Genomic DNA, 20,041 nt, shown 5'->3' with positions numbered 1-20,041 from the left:
GGAAATGACGTTGGCATGGACTATCGCCATATCCTATGGAAATTTAACTTGTATAAAATGACTACCACAATGAGAAAATCAAAGAAAGGAGTCCAGAAACTTCCTTAATCAGCAAAGGTGTTTTCCTTACCTAGAAGAAGCTAGGTGCTTGGTGGATAGAGCACTGGGCCTGGAGTCAGGAAGATCTGATTTCAAATCTGGCCTCAAACGCTTAGTAGCTGTGTGACTCTGGGCAAGTCCCTTTACCTCTGTCTGCCTCAGTTTCCTCAACTGTAAAATGGGGATAATAACAGCACCCACCTCACAAGGTTGTTGTGAGGATCAAACAAGGTCATATTGACAAGGGCTTAGCACAGTGTCTGGGACATAGTAGATCCTTGTTTCCTTCCCCTTGCCAAGAAAAGAGATGGCAAGCAAAAGCCACTAAAGTTTTGCAAATTAGTTTGTATTCTAAGTAGAATACACTTAGAATACAAACTAATTTGTAAAAGTTTACAGAGACAGATGAGGTATGATTCATGTGTAGTATGTCCTCATAGAACAGTGAGAAGTGTTTGAGGGAAAAGCAAATTTGCAAAAACTTTTACGTGAGACCCAATTAAATTAAATCATCTCATGAACAGCTAAGGATGAAAAGGAAGAAAATAAACAGATAAGAAATGCAATAGATCTGTCAGCATTTCTATAACAGATTATTTTCTTTATCAGGGACTGAAGAGACACCACATTTGGCCTCTTATAATCTCATCCCCTGGTGTGCCATACGATGACGAGAAAATGGCATGAAAGCCAAAGAAAATGGGAAAAGCAGCAGGACCAGACCAAGTTTATATAGTGAAAAAAAGTGATCATGAGAATATTAATAATTTAATAACTCAGCCCTATAAAGTCTTCAGGAGAATGTACACATCTGTTGGGGGTATGCTTGATGAAAATAGGAGAACAGACAGGTTTTCACAAAAAAATTCCACAGCAGATCATACTTTCACAGTTACGTAATTAAATGAAAGACACAAAGAATTCAAGGTTCCTCTGATTGTTGTTAAGTAGATTACAAAAAATTTCACAAAAAATAAAAATAAAGAAAAGAACAAAAATTAAAAGCATCTGATTCAGCAAAACAAAATGCTTTCCTAAAAGATCTTCTCCAGCAAAGTAGTTCCCATAAATGTGTTAAGATGATGTAAGATTCCTTGATAGATACAAATACAGAGCTGACTTTGTTAAACAATCCTATTATTATCAATATTCATCACGATAAGGAAAAGGGATGCTTGCTAAAGGTGTCTGCCATCATTATAGATGATATCCACCACAGAGTACAAATATGCTGGGGTCTTCCAAATGCTCTAGTGGGTGTACAGTATTGTACTATTTTTACCAAACCCTGGAATACTAAAAAAAACTACTAACCAAGATCCAAAATCACTGAAAAGAGTTTGTACTAACAACTCACACAGGAAAAATTAAGTGGATTGGGGCAGCTAGGTGGTGCAGTGGATAGAGCACTGGGCCTGGAATCAGGAGGACTTGAGTTCAAATCCGGCCTCAGGCACTTGACACTAACTAGCTGTGTGACCCTGGGCAAGTCACTTAACTCCATTGCCTACCCCACCCCCCAAAATTAAGTAGTTAAAAAAATACCTCTTGTCTAGACTATGCTAGGCAGCTGGGTGAGTGGCCCTTTATATCTTGGACAGATACTTCAGACAGATAATGAGCTGCACCCAGAATTCAATAGGAAGAGGACTAGACTGCATTTGGTAAGCTGCAGAATGTTTTCATTAATCCCAAGGTGCTCCTGGAAACAAAAATCCATCCTTTAAACTTTTTTTTTTTTTTAGCAATCCTATATGACTATGAGTCATGGAATACCATATTCTCTCAAGAATCAGAATTGTGGCTGGCCCAAAAGGCAATGGAAAGATGGGTGGTGAGGCCTAAATAGGCTACAGAGTATCGCCAACGATGACTTGCGCACAAGAAGTGAAATAAAAAAGATGTATCATAAGAAAATGTGATGGGTCAGTTGTAATGAAAGTGAAGATAATGGACAGCCAGCCCAAGAGCATAACTGTTGCTCACATAATATCACATGCCATAGAGGAAGGCCTCCAGTTACTTGGGTGAACTCACTATGAAGGACGTGTGAGAAGACATAGCCATGAGTTGTAAAGGATGAGAAGGCCCGGATGGGTTGTAATCTGTTCCTCTGGAAGGGTCTGTACCCACATTGAAGGGTCAGTTTTTGTCACCATATCCCCAGTATCTAGCACAGTGCCAAACATACAGTAGGTGCTAAATAAATGCTTTTTGAATGGAGGAATGAAAACATGGATCCACTGAAGAAAATTAGTAATGTACAGCCAGCTAGGATTTATATAGAGCCTTAAGATCTTCATATTATGCAATATTATAAGGATGATCAACTGTGAAAGACTTTGCTACTCTGATCAAGACAATGATCCAAGACAATTCCAAAGAACCATCAGGAAAAATGCTCTGCACCTCAAGAGAGAGAACTGATGAATTCTGAGCGCAGATCAAAACATGCAATTTTCTTTATCTTTGTTGTTTTATTTTGTTCACGTTTTCTTTTGCAACATGGCTAATATGGAAGTAAGTTTAGCATGACCTCACATGTATGACTGATATCAAATCCCTTTCCTTCTCAAGGAGGGGAAGGGGTGGGAGGGAGGGAGAGAATTTAGAACTCAAAATTTAAAAAAATGATTGTTTAGGGGTGGCTAGGTGGTGCAGTGGATAGAGCACAGGCCCTGGGGTCAGGAGGACCTGAGTTCAAATCTGGCCTCAGACACATAACACTCACAAGCTATGTGACCCTGGGCAAGTCATTTAACCATGATTGCCTCCCTCCCCCCCCCCCAAAGCAAACTCTTTATCCATTAGAACAGTGGTCTGAAACTTTTTTGATTGTGCATTGCTATCAATTAAAAAAAATGAGCACACACCTTCAACATGTGGATATTACTTATTTATAAAGTATATCTATGTTTACTTAGAACTCTTTGAGGGCAGGGACTGTCTTTTGTCTTTTTTTGATGGTACATAGTGGGTGCTTAATAAATGCTTGAAATGCCAGGTTGACAATTGTTGTCTCTTTCTTGTTTAGCACATAGTAACTGCTTAATAAATGCTTTCAATGTCAGGTTGACAACTGTCTGTTTTATCCTAGAGGTAGCAGGAAGCCTGACACATAGTAGTCACTTATTGATTGATTGAAAAAGAACCCCTTCCACAAGATAGCCTTTCAGATACTCGAAGAAGGTCTACGTGTTCTTAAATCTTTTCTTCTCCTGCTTAAACATTGCCATTTCTTTCAACTGGTCCTCACACAACATGGTCTCTAGTCTCACCATGCTGGTTACCATCTTCTGGATGCACAGCAGCTTGCCAATTTCCTTCCTAGAATGAATCACCCAGAACTGAACTCAGCACTCTCCAGAAATGACTGGATAGGAGCAGAGTACAGAGACTGTAATTTCACTTTTCTTTACCTGAGGTATAAATGGCCATTTGCCCAATTCAGAGATGAGAAGGAGCAGGTTCTTATGAGATGTTTGATCTGATTGGAAACAACATGCAAGGTGGCCAAGTCATCTTTGATGAGATGGGCTTAGGGACACTAGAAAATGGGAGTTTGCAATGAAATCAATTGTACCAGTAGAATAATTCATGCACTGGTCAAATTAATGTAAAGGAAAACCACATCCAAAGACTTCAGAACTCTAAATTCATTATTTCTGAGGATTTATGGTGATGCAGACCTCTCACCTGTCAGAAGAAAAGTAGTAGGCTGTAGATGTGGAGTGAGACATACATTTGTAGATTTAGTTAATATGTCTGTTTGTTTGGACTTTTCTTATTTGGAACAGGGGGAGGGTTATTTTGTGGGGATTGAAGAAAGTCACTGGGAAGTGATATGGTTGTAAAAAGGAAAAAAAGCAGTTAAGTAGTATAGGGGATAGAGCATTGGGCTTGGACACGGGAAGATCTGAGGTCGAATCATGCCTTAAGCATTTGTTAGCTGTGTGACTTTGGGCAAGTCACTTACTGTCTCTGTGCCTCAGTTTTAATCTGTAAAGTTAGGTAATTAGAGCTGATGGCCTCTCTGGTCCCTTCCAGCTTTAAATCTGTCATCCTATGGTTGATAAAATATTTTTAAAAAGAAAGAAAAATAGTGGAAAGCAATCTCTTCCTACTTACTATTAGATAATAAAAGTTGTTTAACATTTAATAAAATAATAAAAGTGCTGTTTTCAGAGGGCAGGGATGAGGAAGGGATTGATGTCCTCTGAGGAACTACTTAAAGACACTTCTCTGTGAGTCCACTTTAGTGACAGAGTAAACTGAGACCAAGAGAGGGCTGGAAATTAACTATGTTGGGATCAACCATATCATTTGTGTTGGACATTCTGCACTGGCCTGGGCTGGCCATGGCTATAGCTCAGTGCCCTGGCCAAGGCCTATGGGGAAACAAACCACAGCCTTCTAGGAAGAGGGGTCTTTTCCTGTATAGTGGAGAAAAAGATCCAGATCTTATTGTCCTGTCTCCTGTAAAGAATGCCATGTTGCTCTGTGCATCAAGTGGAAGAGAAAAAGAATTCAGAGACTCCAAGTTGTCTCCCAAGGGCAATGTAGAAATCTAGAGTCCCTTGCCTCCCCTCCATGGCTGCCTCCCTGGATTTTACACCCTGGGTGCTCAGTGGTTCTAAAAATCAGGCATGAGGGAGCTTGGAGTCCATGCATTCATGTCAGGCAGATGGCATTCCCCTGTTTTGTTTAACCTTTAGGGAAGGGAGACACAGAAAAGAAAGCTCTTTGGGGAATGAGGCTTCAACCAGTCAGGGAGCCAGGAGAGAGGTGTTTACCTCATCAAATTCAGCTTCATCCTCACAGTTCTCCAGCACTCTTGAGTAGAAGGAGTGTCCTGAGGGAGAGAAAAAGAGAAGGCATGAAAGTCAGAATCATTTTATATATCTGGACAGAGATATATAAGTTCCATATCATTTGAATAAGGGCCATTAGTTACCATTAATATTTAAAATGTTATGTACAAAATGTTTATATTTGGCACACATTCTAAAGATGTGAGATTCAGAATCACTGTTTGAAAAGGTGAAAAGTGAAAATCTCTTTCCCCTGTTGTTTCTCTTGCTCATCCCTATCCCAGCCAATCTTTTGTTTCCCAGGTTCCTATTCTCCATTGCCCAACTCCTCTGGAATCTGTTCTGTGGCAACAAACAGCTTCATGCTCTATAGCCTCTCTCCAATGTTGACTGTTCTTCCTCTCATGTTTACAGGCATGAGAAGACAGACCTAGTCCTTGCTCCTCACAGCCACTCCCAGACTCCATTCCTCAGTTACCTTTCCTCCCATGAAGTTCACCCCATTTAATAATATCCCCCTCTTCCAAGACCTTTATGGATCCCTCCTCCATGAGTCCAGTTCAGGGTTTACATTGTCTCTACACTTTGCCCTCCTCCTTCAGGATTTCAGCATGCACACTGATGATCCCACCACTCTGTTTATCAACCTCAGCTCCTATGACCTTCACCTCTACTCCAGCTGGTCACATATTAGACTATAGTGTCACCCCCAAAATATTCCACATTCAAGACAACAACAGCTTTGTGAGTCCTAATTCCACAAACATGTGGAAGTCGTGACAGAGGCAGCGCCAGAGTCCCAGATGATGCCAGCAAATATCTTAACAGACAATGTGATCACGGAGACCAGGTTCGTTGAGGGTGACCTCCTTGTCAGCCTGTCCAGAGTACCTCTGAGAGGAGGGTGTATTTCTAGGATTTGAGGGTTTTTTTCAGGTGGTGTGGGAGGGAAGGGAACTGTTTTATTTTCCTCCCCACCACCTCCTCAAACTCCCTTTGGCAAAAAAAAAAAAAATAACAGCAACCACTCAGTGACAGCTTTGTGCAGGCAGTCAGGTGAGCAGCCTGCCTCCTGGTGAGCGGCATCTACTGATCAGCCCGAACTCCCCAACCCCGGCTCAGGACAAGGAGAGAAACTGAACCCCTTGTCTACTTGCAAATACAGTTGGATGAACATTGACCAGGAATCGCCTTGTAAATGGCATCCTCTCTCCCCTGCTCCCCTCAGTCCCCATTTGCTCCACTTCTTTCTTGGCCCCTGCTTTCGGATAGAGTTCGTTTTCCAACCCCATGTTCATTTTCATTGTTTCATATATCTTCACGCATATGTAAAATAAACTGTGGTATTATTATGTAATGTAATTAAAATCAATTTATGAAATGAAACATTAAAAAATGTCGTAATTCTCCTTTCTGGTAGCAGTCTCCTGGTTTTGCACCTCACCTGTGAGGCTTTTCATTGACATTGTGGCCTCTGGTCCCTCAATCCCTCCCTGTTCTTCCAATCAAGCACCAGTTTTCTGGTTTTGAAGACATCAGCGTTCCTCCGAAGTCTTGACTCTATTGGTAATCAACTCAAAAAGTCACTTTCCCTCATCCTTGAATCCCTTGCCTGCCTTTCTTTTCGCTGTTCATTCTCTGATAACCTTCCATCCTGGGATCTCTCCCACCATCTGCTTTCTCTGTATCTACTCCCAGGCCGTTGAAGAATGGAGGAAATCACAATTCATTTTGCCTGAGTCCGCAACAAATTCACATTGTCAAAAGATCAACTTTAATATTACGATGAGTGGAGAGGTTTCGCTGGACTGTAGTTCAAATGAAAAGTTGGGGAGGGGAGGCTGTGTTTAGTGGGCTACAAACTCAGTATAAATAAATAATAATCATTTAAATATTTAACATTTATAGAAAGCTTGCAAAGTGCTTTAAATACTTTATCTCGTTTGAGTCCTACAATAAGGTCTTAAACTGAGGTCACCACTACAGGTGTTTTTGTCTTCATTTTACAGACGAAGAAACCAAGGGTCGGGGAGGTCATGTGACTTGTCCATCATCAAGTATTGCATGTTAAAGGTGAGATTAGAACTCAGGCTTTCTTTAACTTGAAGTTCTTCTCCCTTAACCTCGGTGTCCCATGACCTCTCTCAGCAGGACATGGCGGCCACAAAGTTAATGTGACCTAGTCCCCAGGTTCATCCTTGACGTGGGATCCTTCTTGACTATTCCTTCTCCCATGACACTCATATCTAATCAGTTTTGAATTCTTACTGATATTCTCCCAATGATAACTTCTATAGGTCCCCATCTCTTCACCCACATAGCTTTCCTCCCTAATTCAAGCCCTCACCACCTTTCCAATGCATTATTGAAGTGGCCTCCTAATCGTTCTGCCTGCCTCCAGTCTCTTCCCTGTGTGACCCAGCCTCCATACAGCTGCCCAGCTGATTATGCCTAAAACACAGATCTGGCCATGTCACTTCTTTCCTTCTAGCAGCTAGGGGGTACAATAAATAGCACCGAGCCTGGAGTCAGGAAGACTCCACCTCAGGCAATTATGAGCTGTGTGAATCTGTGTGACAAATCACTTACCTTCTGCTTGCCTCATTTTCCTCGACTATAAAATGCAGATAATAAGAGCATTTACCTTCCATGATTATTTGTGAGGATCAAGCGAAATACTCAAAAGGAAAAAAAGCCCAACAAAAACAGCACAGCACCTAGCACGTGGTAGGCACTATATCAATGCTTATTCTCTTACCTTCCCTCCATCTCCACTGTCCCCCACCCCCTCAGTGGAGGGAGGGGGAGGGGAGCCTTTAGCAGCCTCTTATTGCCTCTACTATAAAATACAAACTCCTCCGTTTAGCTTCTGCAGCCCTTCGCAGACTACCCCCCAACCTTTCTAGTCTTATTCCATATTATTGCCCTCCACGCACTCTCCGTTCTAGTTCAGCTGCTCTATTAGCTATTCCCCACAAATGCCATTCTCACCTCCATGCACAAGCTGTCCCTCATTTCTGGCATATGCTCCCTCTTTTCTTCCACTTCTAATAGTCCCTAGGTTCTTTCCACGCACACTTCAGATGCTTCCTCTTATATGGGGCCTTTCTTAATCCCTCCAGCAACTGGCACTCTTTCCCTCTTAAAATTACTTCGCATTTACTTTGCATCTATTCACTGGAGTACATATTGTGTCTCCCTCCCCTCTCCCCCCCCCACCCCACAACAAAGCTTCTTGAAAGTAGGGACTCTTCATTATTGGTCCCCATATCCCCAGAGCTTCACACAGTGCCTCATATGCAGTTGGTACTTAATAAGTGTTGAATTGAATGCAGTGTCTCATATGCAGATGCTAATCAATACGTGTTAAATTAAATGGAATTTACATTCTTCTCCTAAAGTTAGTCACTAGTGGAATCTTGCTCATTCCCAGGCAGGAGGTTAAAGAACTCCTTGGTGTGTGGGGCAGGGTGGGGGGGAGGACTGGCCTCCAGTCTAGCTGGTCTGTACCTTGAACCTTTTCTTTTCCAGTCCCATTAGAGGTAGCACCTCTCCCTCCCTGCTATGGTTTCCATGTCTTGGTGAGCAGGTTCTTGACAGAGCTGACTCCATTTTTGCTCTCAGCCAGGTGGAGGTCTCGCTGTGTTAGGCTTACAATGTAAGTTGCCTGTTCCCTGGACCCTTTTTCCCCTGAGTTTACAACATTTTCACTCTCTCTAACAAATACAGGTTATCGTTATAGTGCTCATGCCCAACTTTTCCTGCCCACTCAAGTCTCCTCCTCTCATTTGGGTCAAATGTCACAAATTCTACCATTAATTTATTCTGTAACCTTACACAAGTCATTTCATTCCTCATCTACCATTTGAAGCTATTGGACTATACAAATGCTAAGTAAGATCCCTTATAGCTCCAATGTCTTACCTTTCTATCATTATCACTAAAATCTTATCTTATCTTATCATCATCACTAATGTTAATGATGATTATGATGACATTTATAGAGTCCCTTAACGTTTGTAAAGTATGTTACATAGATTATTTTATTTGAACCTCACAACAGCTCTGTAAGGTGGGTACAATAGCTATTATTCCCATTTTACAGATGAAGAAATCTAGACTCAGAAAGGTTAAAGTCACGTGCTCATGGTCATAAGGCCAAATAATCATCATTTGAATAACCTCTAGCAAATTATTCAAGACTTCTGGGGCCCAGCTCATCAAGAGCCAGTATTTGACTTTCTTCCCCTCCTTCCATAGGCTGAGCCTGCTATAATACACAAAATCCCTTAATTCCCTTCTACATCTTCCCAAAGTAATGTTCATTTTCTATTTAATGCCCTCCTCCATACTAGTTTAGTGCTATGAGAAAAAAGGGCCAGGTGGAGAAGAAGGTGGAGTAAGCCCTTTCCTATAAGCCTTATGTTGGTGATGTTCTTTGTTGAGGATTGCAAGACCTTGGGCCCTCCTTTTATTTCATAGTTATTAGCTCAGGAAAAGAACCCCAGAGTCCCAGAAATGGAGACAGAAGGGAGCTCAGCACCATCTAGGCCTACCTGTACCCCAAGAAACCCCAGCTGCAAAATACCTGCCTGGTTTTGGTCCAGATTCTTTAGTCTAGAGATCCTCCAAGATTGGGGAGTTCATGACTTCCCAATGCAGCCCATTTTCTACTTTTGGACAGCTCTAATTGTTAGCAAGTTCTTCCTAAAGTTAAAGCTAAATTTCCCTCTTTGTAACTGTCATCTGGGCAGCTAAGCAATGCAATGGATAGAGTGCCAGCCCTGGAGTCAGAAGAACCTGAGTTCAAATCTGACCTCAGACACTGACTAGCTGTGTGATCCTGGGCAAGTCACTTTACCCTGTTTGCCTCAGTTTCCTCATCTGTAAAACGAGCTGGAAAAGGAAATGGCAAACCACTCCAATATATTTGCCAAGAAAACTCCAAATGGGGTTGCAGGTAGTTGGACATGATTGAAAAGAATGAAGAACAATGGTCATCCACTATTCCTGGTTCTACCCTCTGGAACGAAAGAGAACCAATCTAACCTGTCTTCCACAAGGACAGCCCTTTTACTTGAAGGTAGCTACGGTGTCCTGGTGCTCTCTCCTTCTTTTCCCCTCCAGTCTTCTCCATGCTAAACATCACCACGCCCATTAACCAATCTTTATGTAAAGTAGACTCCAGGCTTATGATATCCTGGTTGCCTTCCTCTGGTTGTTCTCCAGCTTAACCATTTCCTTCCTAAACTGTGACTTCAAGAACTGAATACAATGCTAAAGATACGGTCTAACCAGGGTAGAACATGAATACCTTAAAGGTGGCAAAAATTTAACAATTGGTTCTCCAAAAAAAATGTAAGCAGGACACATTTTAAAATTTAATCTATAACATCAACATTTTCTCCATCACATCCTTAATCCTAGATAATTAACAAAATAATAAATCAAGCCCCAATTGGTAGCATTTGCTGGTTTTTAAGGTGAAAGTAAATGCTCACACTGAAAATTTAACAATCAGCTCTAGAGAGCTAGTATGAGCTGGTTCAGCATACTCCTGCTTAAAGGTCATACAATCCACTATTCATTTTACAGATGGAGAAACTGAGACTGAAGGGAGTCGTGACCTGCCTAAGGTTATGTAGGTACTAAGTGGCAGAGATTGGACTCAGACCCAGGGCAAATCATGTGACCTCTTGGGAGTCTTAATTTCTTTATTTGTAAAATGTGGATAATTCTTTTAATACCTACTTCACAGAGTTGTTGTGAGGCTCAGATGTGAGGCTGTACAGACCTTCAAATGCTATATAAGAGTAGCTGGCCATGATAGCACATACATATCATCCTAGCTACTGGGGAAATTGAGGCTGGAGTTTGGGAGTTCTGAGCTGCAGTAGGGTAAGAGATGATTAGGTATCTGCACTAATTTCAGCACCGACACAGCAAGCCTTCTCCTAACCCCTTCTGCACCCAGAAAGGAGCCACTGGGTGGCCTAAGGAGTAGCAAAATTGTCTCAGGTCAAAAATAGACTAGGTCAGAACTTTCATGCCCATTAGCAGTGGGATTGGGCTCATGAGTGACTCCTGCTCTTCTGGCCTGGGCAAGATAAGAAGATTAAGTCTCCAAAAAATGTGCTATATAAGTGGCATGATCATTATTATTTGTTTTATCATTTATAATTTAATTTACACGGTTAAGAGTTAGTTGGACTCCTTTTCCTTAGGACTCACATGCTACTGACCCAGAGAGGAAAGTCCTTGGTGGAGTAACCATCATTTTGCATTTATCATTATCTGCACTAATGTTTTCCTCTATTAACAAAGATAATTAAGACTTGATGCTGTATACACACACTCTTAAAGGAAAATATTGTTGGAATTGTAGATCCAGAAGGAAACTTAAAGTTCTACTTTGCTTCCCTCTTTTATAGATGAGGAAATTCAGGCTCAGGGGTGGGAGAGTCCCAGGTCACTGACATCATAAACATTAAAGGCAGGATTTGAACCCAGAGGAGAGTCTATTATGGATTTAGGGACCACACCACCACAGATTAATATCTGGAAGGAACCTTAGAGATCATGTAATCCTACCCCTGTCCCATTTTTACAGATGAGAAAACAGGCCCAGAAAGGAAAAGACACATCTAAAATCACAGTTAGTCTGAGCAGGTACCATGATTCTCATAGCTCAATGTACTTTGCATGATATCGGGCTGAGTGAATATATGATTCAAATAATAACATTAATGGTTAGCATTTAAATGGTTTAAGGTTTGTGAAGGTCTTTATACAACAAGCCTTTATTGTCATATCCGAGCCTTCCTGACCCCATTTGGAGTTTTCTTAGCAGATACTGGAGTGATTGGCCATTTCCTTCTCCAGCTAATTTTACAGATGAGGAAACTGAGGCAAACAGGATTAAGTGACTAGCCCAGGTTCACACAGCTAGTGAGTGTCTGAGGCCACATTTGAACTCACAATGATGAATCTTCCTGACTCCAGGGCTGGCACTCTCTCCACTGTACCTAGCTCTTACCTAACAACCCTGTGAGGGAGAAGCTATTGTTATTCCCATTTTACAGATATGGAAACTGAGGCTAAGACAACAAAAGTAAAAGGCCTTGCCTTTGTCCTTGGCTGCCAGGGACACCTCACTAGGGCAGATCCTGGTTGCTAGAAGGGTCAAGGCTAGTGAGTTGAGACCAAGTTCAAAGAAAGGACATTATAATGCTGTCATTGTCAACAATTCAATGCAACATGTATTCAGCAAGTTTGAGTACAAGGTTTGGTGATGGATTAGATGTGTTATCTAAGGACTTGTTTAGGGCAGTTCAGAGAGCTGGAAGGTACCTTAAAAGATCACCTATTCCAATGATGTCAAACTCAGATAGAAACAGGCTGGCTACTGTTTGGCTACATATTGCCTTAGAAAATAACATTATTATGTTGTAGTTTATTTTTATTTATTTTGTCAGACATTTCCCAATTACATTTCAATGTCTCTGGCAGCACATAAGAAGAGGGAGTTTTGCTGGCCTCTTGTGGCAAGGGAGTTTGACACCTCTGATTTCTGTCTCACTGTGGTCATTTTGCAGATGAATAAACTGAGGCACATAGAGGTGAAATGACTTGGCAGAGCTGAGATTCAAACTCAGGTCTTCCCTCAGATTCTAAATCCAGGGTTTGTTTGTTTGTTTGTTTTCCTGAAGAGCCTGACAGATTTATACCAGTACAAACAAGAGACCTGTTTCTATGGCATTTTAAAATGTGCATGAAGATTTCTCTTGAATGTTTCATTTGCCACATAACCTTGTGTGAATCAATTCCCCTTCTGTGCCTCAGTTTCCTCATTTGTTAAAAGAGGGTGTTGGACTACATGATCTCTAAGGGCCCTCGCAGCTTGACTATAAAGGTGAAGGTTGAGGCAGGGCCAAAGGGCTTAGGAAATGATGTCCTTATACCCAGGCATGCCTAGCTGAATAAAAAGTAGTACATTGCCAAAAAAAAAAAGGCACTGATTTGGGAGGACATTATTGGCTTTGATGTCAATTTGCACCCAGAGACAGGCAGGAAAACATGTAGAAGAAATAAACTATAGGAATGTTTCACTGTCTTATTTCGAATGAGGTAAAGATCAGTCACTCAATCTCTGTCTGCCTCAGCTTCCTCACCTCTAAAATGGAGTAAAGATAATACTTACCTCCCAGGGTCATTGTGAGGGTCAAATAAGATAATATTTGTAAATTGATTAATAATGCCTGGTGCAAAATAGGTGCTTAATAATCCTTGTTTCCTCCCTTCCCCCTCCTTCCCTTCCCTTCCTTCTTTCTTTCCTTCCTTCCTTCCTTGCTTCCTTCCTTCCTTCCTTCCTTCCTTCTTCCCTCCCTCCTTTCCTTGAGCTTGGATTCCAACGCAGATATTCAGCTTCCAATGCTTTTCACACAATCCTGTGCTACCTCCTTTGCAAAGCAGTTTTCTCACAACAGTACCCTGAGGGAAATGGCAAAAATATGATCCCCAATTTTTGACGGAGCAGGCAGAAGCCCAAAGAGACTGAATGATTTTTCAGTTAGTAGGTAGGAGCGCCAGGGCTCCAAATCCAGCATTCTTTGCCCAGGTATGACTTGAAGTGTGTTCTCAAAGGGAGGGAGAACGGCATGGTGATCAGGAACTGTCTTTCACCTCTCTTTGTATCCCTAGCACTTAGTACAGTGCTTGTCACACAGTAGGTACTTGTTATCTTCCTTCTAAAGGACACCAAAAAGAGAGAAGGGGCCACTCAAGACATTTGCCCCCCGCTTCACAATTTCTCCAAGGAATCTGTCTCATTGACTCCATTTGCCAAAAGTGTTCGCTTTTATTCTGTGTATTAACAATGAATGTAATATTCATTCCAGAGACCTGAACCGTTTGCCTTTCAGATGGGGGCTGAAGTCACTGAAGACATTGGGAGTTATATTTTTCCTAGCTTGGGAAGAGAAGAAGCTATAACTCTGGATCAGAACTGGAGTCCAGAGTTTTGTTTTGTCCCAGTACAACAAGAGTTAAAATTTCCTAGAGAGGGAAGAATGTTAATTATTGGATTTAATTAATCATGAACTGTACCACATAGACCTTTCCTGAGACTCTTTAGTACAAGGGACTGGGGAAAGCATTTTAAAAGGATAACGCAGAGGCAGCTAGGTGGCACAGTGGATAGAGCACCGGCCCTGGATTCAGGAGGACCTGAGTTCAAATCTGACCTCAGGTACATAGCACTCACTAGCTGTGTGACTTTGGGCAAGTCACTTAACTGTCACATTCAAAAAAAAAAAGAAAGGTAATGCAAAAACCTCCATTGGCCTAACCCTGGTACATATCAAGTGCTTAATAATTGTTTTCTTGTCATTCTCTATCTATCATCTGTCTGTTTGTCTGTTTGCCTATCCATCCATCCATCCATCCATCCATCCATCCATCCATCCATCCATCCATCCATCCATCCATCCATCCATCCATCCATCCATTTATCCATCTATCTATCTATCTATCTATCTATCTATCTATCTATCTATCTATCTATCTATCTATCTATCTATCTATCTATCTATCTATCTATCCACCTGTCTGGCTCTCTGTTCACCTGTCCATCTGCCTGTCCATGCATCTATCCATCCATCTGTCACTATAAAATAAATGATGAATGAAATGAAATGAAAAATAAATGCCTTTATTTTTAAAGTATATAATTTAGACTTTTCATTAATTGATACTTATTTTTCCCTTAATTACTTTAAATGAGCAAGGTTTAATTTTGGAGTGGAAAGAGTGTTGTATTTAAGTCAGAAAACTTGGATTCATATCTTGACTTTAGGTGGGTCACTTCATCTCTCTTGGCCTCAGTATCCTCCTTTGTAAAATGAGTGGATTGGAATCTTTGAAGAAGGTATTTGAGTGTTCAATAAGAAGAACTTGCACAGTACCTTAGGGTTTACAAAGCACTTACCTCATGACATCTCTGTGAAATATGTAGTGCAAATATGATACCACTTTACAGGTGAGGAAACTGAGGCTCAGAGGTTGTGACTCCCCTGGTGTCACCCCAGTGTGATTTCCCCAATGTTAATAAACCTCATAGGCAGGATTTGAACCTAGGTCTCTTGAATCCAAGCCCAGGAAGGAGTGAATAATTTTGGAAATGGATGAGTTGATTTTTGTAGATTTTCCATTATTGGAGGTCTTTAAGTGAGGCTGTTGTATAGGTTACTACTAATCAGGCACTGGTTTGACAATCTAACTCTGAGATCCTGGAATTCTGTGACTGTGATCTGTGACCCATAAGCCATGTGTTTCAACAGATGTTCTCCATTGATTGTTGTGTCTGTTCAAGAAAACTTGCCTCCCATTTGTTCACATACTTAGACACTTGGATGGAACTGTCATTCCATTGATGACAGAGACAGCAGGGTATAGTGGATAGAGCGCTGGTCCTAGGGTCAGAAAGGTTTGAGTCCATATCCTGCCTTGGAACCTTACTACCTGTGTGACCTTGGCCAAGTGACTTAACATCTCTCTCTTTTTGAATTCCTCATTTGTAAAATGTGGATAAAAATATCTATAACATCTACCTCGGAGGGTAGATGAAGACATGATGATATAATGGATGTGTAAAATGCTAACAGAAGCAGGGGAAAAACATTTGTATTAGGAACATTGATAAAATCAGCTTGAGGAAAAGACAAAGCCTCTCAGATAAAACCTTTGTGGAGAGACACAGACTGTTTTGAGGACCGGAAAGAAAACTGTCTCTCAGATAAATGGACTTAGGGGACCTGCCTGAAGACAGAAAGCTGAGTTAAAGATGGTTACAATGCATTGTGGTTTATCAGCTCATTTACATGTTACTGTCTTCAAAGTTTTGAAGGCTATAATTAATAAACCACAAATTAAATAATTTCTTGGGGACTATAGGAAGATTATGTAAAGAGTGCTGGGGTCCTGCTGACCCCGACAAAAAAGATGGATTTTTCTGAGTTTCATATCATTGCAAATTAGAGATGGAGTGCTGCCTATGATGACTTCACCTGTTTGAGGCATGGGATGGGTAATTAGGATGGGTGAGAGATGAAGATGGAGAGAAAGCTGAGAGCAGAAGGAGTTGGGGACAGAAGACACAGGAGGTGATGAAAGGAGTTGCTTATAGAAGATAGACTACAGAAATTGATTGGAGTTGTTCAAATCTGTCTGATGAGTTTTGTGGCTGTTTTGCTGGGCACTGTGCTAATTGGGAGAAAGGCATTGTTTTTCTGAGAACTAATTGGCTAGAGAAAAGCAGGATTACTCTATCTTCCATCTACAGCCTGAAGGATCTCATGCTAATTAGGTCATCAGAATGAATATTGTGTACTATGGCTACTTTATATCCTGCTTTCTCTGCATGTAAAAACTTTAATATCAAAATTGCAATTAAGTCTTCTAATCAACACAACAAAGGCACTGAACAAGTTTTCTTTGAGTGATGAAAGTATTACAGGTTCACGGGCATTCTCTGGTTTTGAGTTTATCAGAAATCCTTTTAAACCTTTAGTAGCAAGTCTCTAACCAAAGTTTGCTGGAAAATCATAGAATGTCTATAATATATTTTCAAAATTATGTATTCAAATGTCTGCCTACACAGTAAGAGATTAAAGAATGCAAAAAGTTGAAGAGTTAAAATAACATCTGTGTTACTGACAACATCAACATTCTTTTGGAGAACAATATCTTAATCACCTAAGGAGGGGTGGGGAACCCTTCTGTTAAAAAATTATTTTTTTCTGAATACCTTAGTCACACCAGCATGGGAGGAGTGCCTAAGCCACCGATCTGACCCTTCTTCTCCTAGCTCTTCAGGCTCCAGTGGCAGAGAATAGAGAGATGGGATGGGTTTTGTCCAGTAGGTGATCAGTGAGGACCAGAGGAGAGCAGATAGCAGAGTTGTTTTGCCCATCTGCTGACACATGGTTCAGAATATTTTCTAAATAGGTTAAAGATATCAAGGGGTGACATCTGGAGTTGTGAGGAGTCCCAGGCATATGGCTTTTCCTACTCATGTATGTACCTCCCAGATAGGTTTCTGTGAGTTCATAACTACTCTCCCCCAAAGACATGCATTGATAGGACTCGGATTTATGAGTAGACTCATTTACATTTATATCATTCCTACTTCTATTGAATAAAGGTTATCCTTATTCTTTCTTTTGTCTTACAATTTATTATTTTTTCATGTTTGAGAATCACTAGTGTCATTACGACTGATTTTTGTGTAATTAGGAAAGGGGCTGATGGAACCTTAGGACCTACAGTGGTGAGTAGTTAAAAAGTTCCCTCCCCCCTCACAAACACACAAGGGTTACTCCTAAAACTCTGACAGTTTGAATTGTAGCCAGATAGATGATCCTGTGAGGATACTACCCATTCTGACATCTTGAGTGGCTGTGACCAAGCCAGCCCTGCTCAGGGAAATAAAGAGACTGGAAAGAGTTGAGCATGCCACGATGAGTCTACCTAGGCAAAATACTGCAGACCTTAAGGCACTGTAGAAATGTTAGTTGTCAGCTATCATTGGTGTGGGTATTTTATCTATTCCTCATCACGGTTGATTTTTCAAACACGCTTCTAGAAATCCTCTACAGAGGACCCACCCAATGTGCTGGAGGACTTTCTCTGCTTTTTTTTTTTTATGTTTTAAGGGTGCCAGAGAAGCATTTGTGTTACCCACTTACTAAAACCCTACTATGTACCAAGCTTTGTGCTAGGTGCTTGGGATACAAAGACAAAACCAAAAACTGACCTTGTTTTCAAAGGGCTTACATTTGGCTCTCATTCTGTAGATAGTTTTTTGCACACAGTTGTTTGCCTGTTGTCTCCCCCATTAGATTGTAAGCTCCTTGAGGGCAAGACCATCTTTTGCATTTCCTTGTAACCCTTAAACTTAGCCCAATGCCAGACACATAGTAGATTCTTAGTAAATGCTTTTTGATTAACTGACTGGCCCATCTCTTTTTCTAGTCAAACCTGTCCTTAACAATGTCTTTTACATCACTGTTCACATTCATCAGCATTTGTAACATGCTGTAGCCTATTTACACCTACCACACCCTACGCTTTGCTTCTGGATGACCTGAAGTTGAGATTCTCCCAAGGTCACTCTGTTCCATGGTTACTTGTTCAAATGCCTCTGGCTTTTGGAATAGCTGTCTCTGCTATATCATTGAGTCTCCTCCAACCTAGATTACATTGTTTGTGTCTGAAAGCCAACAGCCCCCACAAAACCCTAGGAAATGGCAGCACCTAAGCAACAAGCAGGAGTTGGGAGCTGTCCCATTTTTTGTAGCATTAACATTTGCTGGGGGTCTCTTTAGTTTTCTGAGCTCTATTCAGTGACAGTCATTGTTCTTCCTTTGTAGGTACGATTGAGCTACTTTGCATTCACATTTGTAAATTTACCTAGAACATTATTTTTAGTACTTGATTAGAAAATTATAATTTTCTTTTACACTTGTTTAAAATGTCTTCCACATTCTTAAGTATGATTTGATTATATCTTAGGCTTGAATCTTACAGTGAAAGTTAATGGCAAAGTAGGGTTTATAATACAAAAACCTATTTTAAAGGCAACTTTAAAGGAAACTTTATTCAATTTACTAAGCATTTATTAAGAACTGATTACATGCAGGTACTGTGCTCGATTTTAAGGAATACAAAGAACATAACAAATGATCCCTGCCCTCAAGGATCATGGCATCATAATTTTGAGCTAGAAGGGACCTTAGCAGTCATTGAGGCCAGCCTTGTCATCTTGCAGATGAGGAAACAGACCCAGAGAAGGAAAGTGTTTTACCCAAAGTTCCACAGGTAGCAAATAAGAGAAGCAAAATTTGAACCCATATCATCTCATGTAATTCCTGCACCCTTTTCCCTATCCATTGTGGCATTCTATTGGAAATGCATGCTTCTGAAGCATGCTTTTCACCCCCCAAAACAATGAAGTGATGGACTCAAGGTGTAGAATGTAACATAACATTTTTGGGCAGGGTCAATGATGGCACTTGTTTTTCTTGAATATACATATTTGTCACGAGAGTTTTATTCTTTTCTTTTTGTTGTTAGTTGGGGATGGGAAGAAGTAAGAGGGAGAGAAAATACGTGCTTTAAAAAAAAAAAAAGAAACACATCTATTACCTAAAACGAAGCATGCCTGCAGAGTTTTGTGCTACAATGAGGCATGGCTTTGAAAATAACCCCATTTACATTCTCAAGTAGGTTAAAATAATTAAGGCAATAAGCACTTATGAAGTACTTACTATGAGTCAGGATTAAGAAATCTTTTTTTTTTGTCTTTCTTGAAAACTTTAGCTTTTAAAAGTCACAGGTAGGAAAATGATTTCTTAAACCCTAAAACAGAGTAAGAGAGCCTTTGTACTTTTAAAAAAACAATCAAAATTAAAAGAGTTTAAACATCTTCTAGGGGCAGACTCATCCAGGCTGGAGTCAGAAAGGGGGAGATTAAAAAAAAACTGTTTGAATCAATTTTTCTGCTCTGAGAGGTCATGATCTAACTGTTGGAAGGAAAGATAGAAACTACAGATTTGGCTGAATAGCTGGTTCACTTTTCCTCAGGGGCTGAAACCAAACTGTGTTTCATCTGGTTGTCAAGCTGTCTTCAAATTAATCTGGTTGACTGTGGCTATCTGCTGCTGGATCTCATCCAACTCTCTGTCTTGTGGAATTTTGGTGCTCTCAGATCCTGAGAACAAGGGAAGGCTTCCAGCATGTTGAGTTAGAACAATAACCTGTGTGTGTGTGTGTGTGTGTGTGTGTGTGTGTGTGTGTGTGTGTGTGTGTAGTTTAATAATTTACAAAGTACTTTCCCCACAACAGCCCTGTGAGCTAGGTAGCTCAGATATTATTCTCCCCATTTTACAGATAAGGTATCTGACAAATCCATCTAATTTCATAACCTGGGTTTGAACCTAGGTATCCATACTCCATATCCAGCACATTATTCTTCACATTATTCATTATTTCCACTATTCTTCCAATGACCTAGGTTCTCAGTTTCAGAGTCACTCTCTATTCTTTCCCCCTCCTACATCCCCCACAGCCAAGTA

The 20,041-nt window shown here is 40.7% G+C and overlaps 1 protein-coding gene across 4 annotated transcripts in view; it reads right to left on the bottom strand.

The window, feature by feature from the left end:
* Window positions 1-20,041, bottom strand: part of OTOF (otoferlin) — a 172,720-nt gene that overhangs the window by 137,895 nt on the left and 14,784 nt on the right. For all 4 annotated transcript variants that reach the window (XM_078149814.1, XM_020983910.1, XM_020983909.1 and 1 more), the window contains exon 2: window positions 4,893-4,951. In XM_078149814.1, coding sequence (XP_078005940.1) covers window positions 4,893-4,951 — 59 coding nt within the window. The remainder of the gene's footprint in view (window positions 1-4,892; window positions 4,952-20,041) is intronic.

This window comes from Phascolarctos cinereus, unplaced genomic scaffold (assembly GCF_003287225.1).
Source record: "Phascolarctos cinereus isolate Bilbo 61053 unplaced genomic scaffold, phaCin_HiC Scaffold_2;HRSCAF=192, whole genome shotgun sequence".
Taxonomy (NCBI): domain Eukaryota; kingdom Metazoa; phylum Chordata; class Mammalia; order Diprotodontia; family Phascolarctidae; genus Phascolarctos; species Phascolarctos cinereus.
Note: the sequence above shows the minus strand (reverse complement) of the source record. Positions and strands in the feature narration are given on the sequence as shown.